General features: G+C 65.6%; 1 protein-coding gene across 1 annotated transcript in view; it reads left to right on the forward strand.

Moving 5' to 3' along the window:
- The window catches only part of TSNARE1 (t-SNARE domain containing 1), a 75,208-nt gene that overhangs the window by 35,893 nt on the left and 26,312 nt on the right, over window positions 1-13,003 (forward strand). The window contains 3 exon segments of the mRNA XM_036281307.1: window positions 2,412-2,567; window positions 8,144-8,216; window positions 12,106-12,188. Of these exon segments, the coding sequence (XP_036137200.1) occupies window positions 2,412-2,567; window positions 8,144-8,216; window positions 12,106-12,188 (312 nt within the window).

Consider the following 13,003-nt stretch of genomic DNA (forward strand, 5'->3'; position numbering starts at 1 on the left):
CAGGCGCATCCCAGCGCAGGGCCACGCGTCTTCACCAGACCGCCGAGTGCTGGCACGGCGCCCTGGGGTGATTCAGTCGAGTCTTTATTTTACTTTTTACTAAAAAAATTGTTTTTCCTTCATTGATTTTAGAGAGAGAGGAAGGGAGAAGGAGAGAGAGAGAGAAACATGGATGAGAGAGAACATTAATTGGCCGCCTCCTGCACGCCCCCCACTGGGGATCGGGCCCACAACCTGGGCTTGTGCCCTGACTGGGAATTAAACTGGCGACCTCTTGGTGCAGGGTTGATGTTCAACCACTGTGCCACCCGGCCGGACAGTAGAGTTTTTTTTTTTGTTTGTTTTAGGAGAATGGTCAGTAACACTTCTGAGAACTTATGAGAGATGAGGTGATTTTCAGGAATTATGCGAGCTGCAAGTAACGAGGTGACTGCTGCCCTGGCCACAGGGGTTATTACTGTGCTGATGGTCCACGTTTTGGGGCCGCCGTCTGCAGGCTGGCGGTCCAGGCGGGAGCCGGGTGCCCACCGCCTGCCTCTCCGAGCAGCCAGCCTCTCTGCAGCGGCCATCTGGCCGTGGTTGGCTGCATCCTCAGCCGGTGCTGGGGCCTCCCTGCCTGGCCTGGGGAGAGGGGCCCCTCGCTGTGTGCCCCAGCTCCTATCTTTCGCATGGAGCTGGGGAGCGGCTAGTCATGCCAGTTCTGGTGGGCTGGGCTCTGACTAGTCTCCAGAAACCTGTCAGCTGGCAAGTAGAGTTGTTGGTCTGGAGAAATCAATGGCTTTGGCTACTGGCAGAGCTGTGTCCCATGTGTGTGACTGGCCCTCGCCCTGATCCCTGCCCTCCAACCGGGGTCACAGGTGTTGCTGCACGGAGCCCCAGTCAGGGCACTGGAGGGCCCTGGGGTGGGTGTCCTCCAGCCCCCCGACGACCCCCGGACTCCGTCTTCCTCACGGGAACCACTCGGCCTGGCTCCCCCGCAGTCACGCTGAGCTGTGGTCTTCCGTACGTGTCCGCACGGGCAGACCCTCGGCCGGGGGAGGATAAAGCGCCTTTGTGGATCCCTGGAACTGGAAGAGCATCACAGACGGCCCCCCGCGGTCCCAGTGCAGCGTCTGCAAGTCCTGCCCCTGGCTTCGGAGCCGAAGACCCACATTGGGCCTTTGTGCCGAGAATAAAGGGGCGCTTTCTGGTCCTTTCAGAAGAGGGAAGGGCTGCGGCGGGTCGGCGGCTAAGCCATCTCTTCCTGGCCTGTCTCTTGTCATGAGCGCTGGGGAGGGCAGCCCCGTCCCTGCGGAGGAAGGGTACACGGGGCCCCACCACAGGCCGCACACAGCTGGCAACCTTGGCCTTGGGGGGAGCGTCCCCCAGTGTACAGGTGGGGCCTCCGGGGCCCTGAGACTGCAGGACCTGCCCGGCCTCCCTGGGCTGCACTGGGCTCCCCCGCCCACACCAGCAGGGAGGGAACGTTGCCGCCTCGGCCCAGCATGCTTGTCGACAGGTTTTTAGGTCTTTAGTTTCACATGCATCTGTCCGTGCATTTGTGTACTGAAAGGCCTCTGCTGACCACGGGGGACGAGGGTCCTCCCATGGCAGCGGGTGTGTGGGGAGGACGTAGGCTGGAGAAGGAGGGCTGGGTTAGCACGGCTTCCGGCTCCACCGTGGGCCCGGGCTGTCACCCTGTGACCGAGAGTGGGCGTACACCTGTGGGGTGCGTCACGCCTGTCCCTGAGGCCCTGGTGCTGGTGGCGCAACTGCCAGGCCTGCTGACACGTGTCGCCACTGAGTGGAAGTCCTGATCTGTGCCTGGCAAGGACGTCTGTGTGCTGGGCTCTCGCTGTCTGTCCGTGGTTCTGTCCCCGGGCCTGGCACAGGGCAGGCTGTCACGACCTCCGATTTGTGCTAGAAGAATCGAGACTTTGGACTGTGCTTTCCTGGCCTCGGGGGATAGGGTCTGCCAGGGGACAAGCACGGCCCACGGCTGCCGTCCATGAGACACGTGCTCACGTCTGCAGGGCCACCCAGCTGAGCAGGTCCCCGGGAGCCCCCTGGAGGCGTAACCCTGGAGGGCCGGGAACACGGAGCCTGCTCTGTGGGGTCTTCTGCGTGGCCCTGGCTGCGGCTGGGCTGTGGGTCCTGCTGAATGCGCCCTGCAGTTAGTGCTGGGATGGCTGGAGGTGAGCACTGAAGGCCCGTGTCCACCTGGCAGATCCCTCCCTGCCCACCCTTACAGCAGCCCCAGGCTGGACGCCCCAGGCCCACTCCCCGCACGAGGGGAGCACAGACTCCTGGAGGTTCCTGCAGCTCGTGAGCGGAGGTCAGCCTCGAGGTGGAGCCGCCTGCCACCAGCTGGAGAGGAGGAGCGGCCGGGCCTGGGCAGCAAGGCCCGTGGTGATGCTGTGTCTCCTCGGCAGAGCCCCCGGGCCCCCGCCGCTGAGCTGGCGGACAACGAGATCTTCGGTGGGGGCGGCAGCACGTGGCAGGGCCAGGAGCCGGCGCTGCTTCCGGAGATCACCGAGGAGGCCCTGGAGGCTGTCCGGCTGCGCGAGGAGGCCGCCCTGCAGATCGAGGTGAGCCGGCGTGTGCGTGTGCGTCTTTGTGTGCGTGTGCATGCGTGCCCTTCAAGCCCCTGGGGTCGACAGACTGAGGCTGTCCCCCGCCTGCGCCGTGCGCACGGCCCTCCTGGGCCCGTGGCTGTGCATGGAGAGACCGGAGTGCAGGGAACCCGTCAGAATTCGTGCAGGGTCCGTGCAGGCCTCCCTGGGCTTCCCCAGCAGGGCGCAGCTGCCTGGCCAGAGCTAGGGCCTGCCTGGGGGGTGCATCTCGGCCCCTGTGGCCATTTCCTTCTCTGGTGCCGAGGTTTCCAGGAGCTTCTTTGCTCTGCCGAGGGGGACCCGAACCTGCATTGGGTGGAGCTGGCAGCGGGCGGCCTAGTCTAACCCAGTCCGTGCTGCGCCTCTCTCCTGGCCAGTGGCGGTGTGCAGGAGGCCCCGTCGCGCGTGTGGACATGCACGCAGAGTGCGGCCTTCAGGCGGCTTGACAGGGACACGCGGTGCTGTTCGTGGTGGGGCGGGGCGGCCCCACCGCCCTCTGGGTCTCGGTCTCCTCATCTGCGCAGGAGGGCTTGGCTGTGCGTTCTGAGGGCCTGCCCACCTGAAGCTCCCTGCGCTGTGGCTTCTGGAACGAAGGTCCCTCAAAGCAGCAACTTCTAGAAAAACAGGGACCTGGCAGGTCACTGGCTCGGGACCTGTCCCATGACTTCCATAAACGGTCTCACACTCTGGAGGGGTTTGGCTCCTGACTTCGGAGCCCCCACCACTTCAGCCAGCTGACGCACCTCGCCCTTTTGACCGTCCTCACACCTGTGTGGCGGGAAGACAGGCCTCCCTCTTGCTGAGACCAGAGCAGGTCATGTGCGGAAATGTCTCCATCCCTGTGTCGCACAGCAAGGGAAGCTGAGGAGGGGACCCAGGGGGTCGGTCTGTGAGTGGAGCTGGGCCAACGGGCACATGTGTCCCAGACACGCTTGTGTGCAGGTGGGTGTTATCCCGGGCTCCCTGGTGGGCGGCCACGTGGTGCTGTGCCATCTGATTGCGACCTGGGCACTGAGGGCAGCTCTGGCGTCTGACTAGGTGTTGCCTCACCCTGCAGGTGAGGTGTGTCGGGAGGGCCAGGCCCAGCGGAGGTGAGGTCTGCACGGGCAAGGCCAGGCCTGGGTGCTCCTGCGACAGGAGCAGCTTGGAGCGCTGCCCACTCTTGGTTCTCTCCCTGCTCCGATCCACAGGCCAGCTGGTCTCTAGCCTCCCGTTCGAGGGCACCTCCCCAGCACCGGCCCCAGGTGGGCCTGGCCTCAGGGCTCCAGACTTCCCAGGACCCGAGGGTGAGGTGGCGGAGGCACTGGGGCGGGTGCGGGCAGCTGCAGCCCCGCCAGAGCTCGCTCTGGGATGCAGACGGGGGTGCGATCTGTCCTGAGGCAGCTCCAGCTCTAACTGGTTTGCGCAGTGGTCCAGGCTGGGCGTGGGTAGAGGACACAGGATCTGTGTGGCGCGAGGTGATGTCTGGGCCCCAATTAAGTCATGTCCAAGGGCTGCTTACACTCTCCACTGTGGGCCAGTGGGCGACCAGGTGGCCAGCAGTCTGTCTGCAGGCCTGTCTGCCACCCTTGCGGCCCGTCTGTCCACCGCGGCTGTGCTGGAGCCTTGGCCCTCCGCTGCCTGGGGTCTGGCCACAGGACCCAGTTCCCACTGCCTGTCCTGGAGGCCGAGTCCCCTCCTTCCTGTGCCTCTGCAGCTGAGCACCGCCGGCGTGGGGGCCTGGGGTCCCTGTGGTCACACAGAAGACTTTAGCCCTCTGCTTCATCTGCCGTGCTGCTGAGTTAATCACCTCATCATTGTCACTCTTGGTCCACAAGCATGTGAGCTGTGGAGGCTGGGGGTTCACCTGTCATTGCTGTTCCTGCATCCGGAAGGACGCGGGCTCTGAGCGCCGTCCTCAGCAGAGGGTGGTTGGCAGTGGGGTATGGAGGATGGTGGATGGGTGGGGGATGGAGGATGGATGGAGGATAAGGGATGGTTGGGGGGTGGGTGGGGGATGGGGGATGGAGGGTGGGGGATGGAGGATGGGGTGGGGGACAGGGGGATGGGTGGGGCTAGGTGGGGGATGGGGTGGAGGATGGGTGGGGGACTGGGGGATGAAGGATGGGGGATGGGCGGAGGATGAGGATGGGGGATGGGCGGAGCATGGGGGATGGAGGGTGGGGGATGGGTGAGGATGGGGATGGGGGATGGGTGGAGCATGGGGGATGGGGGATGGAGGACGGGGTGGGGGAGGTGCGGAGTGTGGCGCTGGGTGAGCGAGTGCTCCGTGCTGAGACCACAGATGGTTTGCGTTGATGAGAGGCTCTGCCGTCATCGGCAGCACGTATCTCGTCAGCCCTCGAGAGCGAGACCCTGTGTTCCAGTTGTACTGAAGAGGAGGCCGAGGCTTGAAGCCACATCTCCTGGCTCAGGCCGTGCAGCGGGCAGGGCAGAGCAGGGCCGGGCCGGGCTGTCCGCACTGCGGTGTCTGACACCTGCCCCCGTGTTCCCCCTCCCAGGTGAGAAGAACGTAGGAGCCACTGCGTCACCACCAGGTAGAGGCAGAGCCAGCTCCGTCCCTTGGCAGTGCCCGTCTGGGGCAGGAGACCGGTGAGAGGGACACGTGCCCCTGCCACTGCCCTCACGCAGCAGGCTGGCCAGGCACTGGTCTGGAACCAGAGCCACCTGTCCGCTCCCCGCTGGGGCTGCCCACTGGCCCGAGGGCTGTGCCTGCGCCAGGCTCCCCTGCCAAGCCCATTGCCTGGCCTCACCTGTGCGTGCTGGTACGCCCTGCTCGCCTCCAGAGCCTTGTCACCTGACCCAGGTGCAGAGCTCAGAGCACCAGCTGCTCTGTTGCCATGGCTACCTGGCAGGCTTAGGAGGGAGGAGGCTGGGACCAGGAGGGGGCAGGAAGCAGCCTGCAGGCTGGGCAGAGCCCAGGGCCCAGCCCCCTCCCATAGTTGGAGTTGTGCAGCCGAGTGCAGGGGTGGTTGGGCTGGCTAATATCGAACTACAGATACTGAATAAATTCACACACAAAGTTTGGCTGTTCTGTTAACTGGAACCGACGTCTTTGTAGGTGGATGGCTGCCCACATCCTAATGAGAAGAGATTGCGTGATAGACACGTGGCGGCGTTTTCAAGGCGCAGGCGCGCACAACACGCACGCGCCGCGGTTTTACTGTGCCCGAGCGGGGTCGTGGGCAGTGCCAGGGGAGAGAGAAGTTTCTGTGAGCGCGTTTACTGTGCCCGAGCGGGGTCGTGGGCAGTGCCGGGGAAGAGAGAAGTTTCTGTGAGCACGTTTACTGTGCCCGAGCGGGGTCGTGGGCAGTGCCAGGGGAGAGAGAAGTTTCTGTGAGCGCGTTTACTGTGCCCGAGTGGGGTCGTGGGCAGTGCCGGGGAAGAGAAGGTTCTGTGAGCACGTTTACTGTGCCCGAGCGGGGTCGTGGGCAGTGCCGGGGGAGAGAGAAGTTTCTGTGAGCGCGTTTACTGTGCCCGAGCGGGGTCGTGGGCAGTGCCAGGGGAGAGAGAAGTTTCTGTGAGCGCGTTTACTGTGCCCGAGCGGGGTCGTGGGCAGTGCCGGGGAAGAGAAGGTTCTGTGAGCACGTTTACTGTGCCCGAGCGGGGTCGTGGGCAGTGCCGGGGGAGAGAGAAGGTTCTGTGAGCACGTTTACTGTGCCCGAGCGGGGTCGTGGGCAGTGCCGGGGGAGAGAGAAGGTTCTGTCAGCGTGCTTACTGACCTCTGGTTTGAGCGCAATCAGGAAAATAATTTTATGATTTAAACCTCTACTAGCTAAGGTGTTTTTTTAGTCTCGTCCCCTCATACTCGCTGTCCCGGGCTTGCTCCCGGTTCTGCCACCCCCACGCACCTCAGCGGACCGCTTGATGCCCCGAGGGCCTCATCCCACACAGCTCCAGGGCGTCTCTGCCCCAGTGCAGGCCCCATTCCTTCAGGCCCCTCACCAGCCTGGCCTTGAGCTCACACCCAGCAGTGAGGACTGGACTTCTGCCTGAATCAGGGCTCCTCCCCTTTCCTGGTGGGATCCAGACCTCTGGTGTCCCCCCAGGCATGCCGGGGAGTCGGCCCACCTGCCTTTGGCGTCCTCCGTCAGGAGCTGAGGCCAGCCCAGGCCCCGGGTGCCCAGCACACTGATGGAGGGACACTTGTCCGGGCCAGCTGCCCATGCCCAGACACTCCCACTGTGCGCTGCCTGTCTGCGCCCCTTCCTCGGCACCTCCTCCTCCTGGCGTGCCCCCTACCCGGCGGTGACAGGCCCGCTCCAGGCCCAGCCCCGGCGCCTGCCCCGTTCTGCTGTTCTCACTGGTGAGCTTGTGGTCTTTGTCTTGTGACCTTGATGTCTCGACCTTAGTGGACCCTAAGCTTGGCCTCCCAGCCAGTGGCCTCACCCAGGAAAGTCTGTGGTGATGCAGATCCCAGAAAATAGCCCCAGTTCAAGGCCACTCGGCTCCCCTGCCTGCCACAGACCCCAGAGCCTGCATCCACAGGCCCCACACTCGCCACTCTCTTCCCGGCCATGGGCCTATCCCTGCAACTTCAGCCCAGTAATTGAATTACAATTGATAGTATGTGTCCATTTAAGATCATGCTAATTGCTTCATTTCCCAGAACACTCCCAGACAAGAAAATGAATTTCCCTTTAATATTTTGCAGTGGGGTGAAGTGACCCTTGTGGAAATCAATCCAGGCCCCAGAATGAGCTGCAGGGTTGGGGTGGGCGGCCGGCTGGGATGGGCTGACAGGGAGCGGTGTGGCCGTGTCTCTCACGGGCACTGTTGCTGCTCTGCTGGCAGACGGAGGTAAGATGGTCTGCGGGCAAGGGGTGCCCAGTGTCTGGTCCAGGTCTCCTTACCCCTGCACCAGCTTCATGAAGCCATTCAGTGTTTGGATAGCCACAGGGTGACCATCCCTCACTGTCCCTCTGTCCATCCATTCATCCATCCGTCCATCCATCTACCCACTTACTCACCCACTCACCCACCACCCACCCCGTCCATCCACCGCCCACTCATCCATCCACCCACCCCGTCCATCCACCGCCCACTCATCCATCCACCATCCATTCACTCACCTACTCACCAACCATCCATCACCCACCCACCCACCCACTCACCCCCCACCCATCCGTCTACCCACCCATCACCACCCATCACCTCCCACCCATCACCTCCCACCCAGCCCCCCTCCCCTAAGGACTGGCTGTGCAGCCTGTGCTGGGAGCCCGCAGAGCAGGCCCGAGGTGCTGGGCCTCGTCCCCCCTCCAATGCTCACCCACCTGCTTGTGCAAGACGGCAGCCCCCCGGGGCTGACCCCGGGTCCTCGCCCCCGTGTAGGAGCTCGTGGCCCCGGGGTTCTCAGAGAGTTTGGGGTTTGGCCTTGGAGTCAGGAGAGAGTATTCAGATCTCAGCCCTGTCTGACTTGTGGGCAGACCCTCGGCGTGACCGTGGACTGACCCTGGTGGTTGGCTCGCACTTAGCACGGCCTGGTGGCGTTGTCCTTGATCTCTGCACCTGCAGCCCAGGCACCTAATGCCACCGTCTTGTTTCCACAGAGTGACTTGTTGGATGTGAACCAGATCATCAAGGACCTGGCCTCCATGGTGTCAGAGCAAGGAGATGCCATCGGTGGGTACCCACCTGCTCCCCGCCCACCTGCCCTTCTCCCCAGGTGCGGGCAGAGCTGCCTTCCGGATGAGCAAGGCCCAGGGCAGGTTCTGGAGGTCTGAGCACCTGCCGCCTCCCTCCCCTGGGGGGCCAGGCTGGCCCACCGTTATGCTCATGGAAGAGTCCTGGCTTCCATGCCCCCACGCTGGGCCTCCCTCCCCACCAAGGGGGCCATGCTGCAGTGGGCACCCCTGCGGAGTGCAGTGGGGGTGGGCGTGGAGGTGGAGCCACCCTGGGGTCCCGGTTGTGCTGGTGGCTTCCTGTCGGCCAGGTCACCTCTCAGGAAGTGGGTGTGTGTGGTGGGGCAGAGCTGTGCCTGGAGGGCCGACACCTGCTGCTCTCAAGTCCCTTCCCAGGAGCCGCAGCGCCACCCAGCGGCCGGTCCCACCACACTGGGTGGTCAGGTGGTGTTTGCTGCTGCCCCTGGTGCCTGGGTGCCCTGAGGGGCAGGTAGGAACTGGTGGCCTTCTGACCCCTGGCACCCAGACCCAGTTGGCCAACACAGCTTCCCGCCAGGACCCGGGGACTCACCCAGTTTACTCTGCACCCTGCTCTGTGGCTGAGCTGCTGCCTCGTGGGTGGGCCTGCGCTGTGTCTGAGCCCCTGCCTCCGTCAGGCCCGGGACCCTTTCAGTTCCGAGGTCTGTTTAGGGCCAGAGAGCCAGGGGGCAGCCCCGCGACCTCACCGTGCTGCCTGCACCCCCAGGAAGAGTGAGTGGAGGGGGTGCGCTGTTCTGCCCTGGGCCGCCTGTCCCATGGCCCGGGCAGCCCCTGGTCCTGTCACTCCCCAGAGCACCTGTCACAGGCCCGCCCTGTCCCGCGTCCTTCCGCCACTGGCCACTGTGGGCCCCTGGCTGTGCCGGGTGGGTGTGCAGAATGGTTCCACCCCTGCCGAGGATGCTGAGTCCCAGGGGTGGACTGATCCGAGGGGCGGTCTCGGCTGGGGCGGGGGCAGGGGAGAGATGACCTGTGGCAGCCACGGCGGGCTCCTGGGGACCAGTGTCTGTGGCCCAGGGCCGCATCTCGGCTGACCTGTTCCCACAGCTGGGGCCACTATGCGCCTTGGGACAGTGAGGGCGGGGCCGTGAGCCTGCTGTGCTCCGCTCTCCATGGGCCTGTCTCAGCGGCTCCTGGCCGCCGACGTCCTCCCCCTGCTCCTCAGCCTCTGGGCCTTTCCAGGGTCCAGCAGCAGCGAGGCCACCTGCCGGCGGAGCTCCAGCCCCGAGACAGCTGTGGCGGCCCTGCTGTCCGGGCCGGGCTGGCAGCCCTGCGGCCCGGGGCCCACTCCCACACCAAGACACTCAGGCCCAACCTCAGCCCGCAGGAGACGGAGGTGCTGGTGCAGCAGGTGACGCGCCACTACCCACTGCTCTTCAGGGCGCCGCGGGCCCGCCTGCCCGGAGCTCCGTGTGTGGAGCAGGGTGCTGCAGGCTGCGAACGCGCTGGGCTTCTGCCCGCGGGACCTGGGCGACCTCAAGCACAAGTGGCGGGACCGTGTGGGGTGGTGCGCAAGCAGCTGGCGGAGTGCCCTCAGGCCCCAGCCTCCTCCTCACGCCTGTGGAGCGCACGGTGGCCCAGACCTTCTCGGCTGCGGCCACCCCAGGCGAGGGCCAGGCCTGGGAGCCCCTGCCAAGTAAGTGGGCCCCTCCTGCAGCGGGACCACGGGCGGGACCACGAGAGCAGCGTCCTCAGGAGAGCTGCAGCTGTGGAGACGCCGGCACCGCTTGGCCCCTCTCTGCCTGTAGGCGGCGACACTGAGGCTCATCCCGGGAGCCAAGGAGCTCAGGCTGAGCGGGTTTGTTCTGGCCCGAGCTCGGGTCTTCTGGGGTTGTCCCGTCACGACCAGCGCAGCCTCCAGGGGCCTCAGCACCTGGGTCACTGCCAGCGTCGTGGGCCTCACGCTCCCACCAGTACAGCCAGCTCAGCTCTCCCCTGCCCCCCTGGCATCTGTCCTGAGTGTGGGGGAGGGGGGAGGGTGACCTTCTCCTCCCTCGGACCCCTTCCTGCACTCATCCTGGGGACTCTCCTCTCAGTGTCTGACCAGACAGGGTGACACCTGGTGTCCCAGCCTCCCAGGGCCTGCCCCGGGGTCCAGCCGCAGGCCCCACCGTGGCCTGAAGTTTCTGTGCCTGGTGAGGATGCAACGGGCACTGGGCTGGGCTTGCCCACCACATGCAGCCGCCTCCTCCAGCACCTCCTCCTGCCGCGGCCACCGCAGCCGCAAGGCGCCTCTCAGTGTCCCCTGTCAGGAGCACGGCACCCTTGTGGGCCGCGCCTCCACCTCACGGCCCAGCCCCTCTGGGCCCTCCCTCCGGGGACTGCTGGGAGAAACTGGGAGGAAGCCAGGAGCAGGACCAGCTCCCTCCTGAGGATCCCGGCGTGGACAGAACTGCCTCGTGGGACAGGCAGGCGCCCAGCTGCCCCCGGCAGACTAGCTGCAGCGCTGCTAGGGCGGGTCTGCACCGAGCCCCCGTGGGCTGGCGTCGGTCACGGGCCTGGGCCACAGCGTGGGTGCGGGGGCAGGGCCGGACCTGATTTTGGGGTGCCACAGGGCAGCAGTCACACGTGTGCCGTGGGGCTCAGACCCGTCCCGCAGTTCTCATCCCTGGAGTGTGGCCGGACCTCGGCGCCGTCCCCTCCGAGTCCCCATGCCCCTTCGGAAGCTCTCTGCTGCCAAACCCTGCCAGCCCCTGGGCCAGGAGCGCCTTCCCTAGACCCCACGGCTGCTGGGCCGCCTCCCTTGGGCAGCACTGACTGGCTGCTAGTGCCACCAGCTCCTCCCGGGAGTGTCCCTGTGCCTCACTGGGTGACAGTGAGCGAGCGGCGGGGCGGGGCAGGGCTTCCCGGCGGGGCGGAGACGCGGGGCAGGGAAGCGCTGAGGCTGACTTGGGGTTGGCGGCAGAGATGGCTCCCTTGGGCAGCACTGGCCTGTGCTCGGGCTGGCAGGCTGGCCGCTGAGCACAGCCGTGGGCGAGTGCAGAAGCGTCCACCGGTGCCTGTGCCCTGCGGCTGCTGAGCCCCGGGGCTGCTGAGCCGGCAGCTCTCCTGTCTCCCCTGTGCCCATGCATCGTGGGGTGCATCCCTGTGCTCTGTGCGTTTGGAGGAGCTGTGTGGGCTCCGGAGGCCTGGCCGAGTCTGGGTGCCTGTGGACTCTCTGAGCACAGGCCCTTCAGGGAAGCTCCTGCTGAGCCTCCCTGCGGCTGGACTGGGGCTGAGAGGACGGGCCTGTGCCCGGAGCTGCCCTGGCCGGGTTGGGCCCTTCAAGCTGAGGAGAAGGCAGTGGCCTGGGCTGATGGGCAGGTCCTGTGGGGCTGCACCCTGCCTTGTAGCCCTCGGGCTCAGGAGGGAGCTAGCCCAACGGGTCACTGTCTGATGCGGGGATCACTGGGCAGGCTGAGACCACCCCCAGCATAGCACAAGCTCGGCAGCCGGGGGCTCATTCTCGGGTCGGTGCCCCAATGCCCAGTGGCAGCGTGTGGAGTGTGTTCACAGACCCAGCCACAGTCCCCCAGCAGCTCCGTAAGACGTGTAAGGACCGGGGCGCTGCCCCTTCTCAGAGGCCAAGGCCCAGCCAGCAGTGGGGTCCACCCATAGGGACAGAATCTAACCACCTGGCCTCCACCCTTTCCTGAATGGGGTGTCCTGCTCCAGGGGTACCTCCAGGCCCTCCATCCTGATGGCTTGGGCTGGCCAGGGCCTACACTAGGCAGGCGACCCAGCGTCCCATCTCTGCAGCCTCTGCTTCCCCGGAGGCCAGACCCCTCGCCTGGACCTCGGTGACCACAGAGGGGGAGAGGCCGTCCACACCCCTGTCTGCATGCAGTAATTGCTGTTGTTGTCTTGATTTGCAGACAGCATTGAAGCCAGCCTCGAGGCCGCGTCCTCACACACACAGGCCGCCAGCGAGCTCCTGGCTGGAGCCAGCCGGCACCAGGTAAGTCCGCAGAGGGCCATCCTGTGGCCCTTGGCCCCTCCTGTCCCTGTCCCCAGAAGGCTCAGGTCCTGACCTCGTCCAGGATGGGCGCACCCATGGGGTCTTCCCTGAGCGCAGAAGGACTGGTGGGGGAAGGTGGGGCGGGGCGGCGCCTCCAGGTGGTTGTGCCGCTCGGGTGTGCACACCCCTGAAGGCACCAGGGCCACCCCTGATGGGGGTCGGCCACGAGGGTGCTGGGCGTGCTGTGGTTCCCCAGGAGCCCTCCCGGAAAGCTCCGTCTTCTCTCTTTTCCTCTGAAGGGCAAGCGGGGTCTGTGGGTGTGTGCCGCCTTCCTGGAGGGCGGGGTCGTGGAGCTGGCTGCTTGACCCTCCGCTCCTCCACCTGCTGCGGACACCTGTGTGGTCTGCCTCTGGCCCTGACCTGGCCCCCGGCTAGAGCTGGGCAGCAGAACTTGGCTTGGGACAGGCGGCTGGCTCAGAGCGCGTGAGAACATAGATCAGGCCTTTGTTGGTTGAGACCCAGCTGAGGGCAGCCTTGGGGACGGACTGCCAGGCCTCCTTGCTGGCCTGTGGCCACCACCAAGGCTCGGCCTTGTCCTGCCGGGAGGGGCCCACAGCTGTCCTCCACCAGTCGGTCTCTGGCCCTCTGCTCCTTGCCGGGCCAGCATGCACTGAGGGCCTGCGTCCAGGCTAGGGCAGGGAGACATCCTGTCGGGGCTGCGGGCCCTGGGCCCGAGCAGGGCTGGCTCTCTGGGAGAGCACACTCCATCCCGAAGGTCAGCCCGTGTCAGCCTGGCACAGGGGACAGTGCACAGA

This window comes from Molossus molossus, unplaced genomic scaffold, assembly GCF_014108415.1.
Source record: "Molossus molossus isolate mMolMol1 unplaced genomic scaffold, mMolMol1.p scaffold_m16_p_33, whole genome shotgun sequence".
NCBI lineage: Eukaryota > Metazoa > Chordata > Mammalia > Chiroptera > Molossidae > Molossus > Molossus molossus.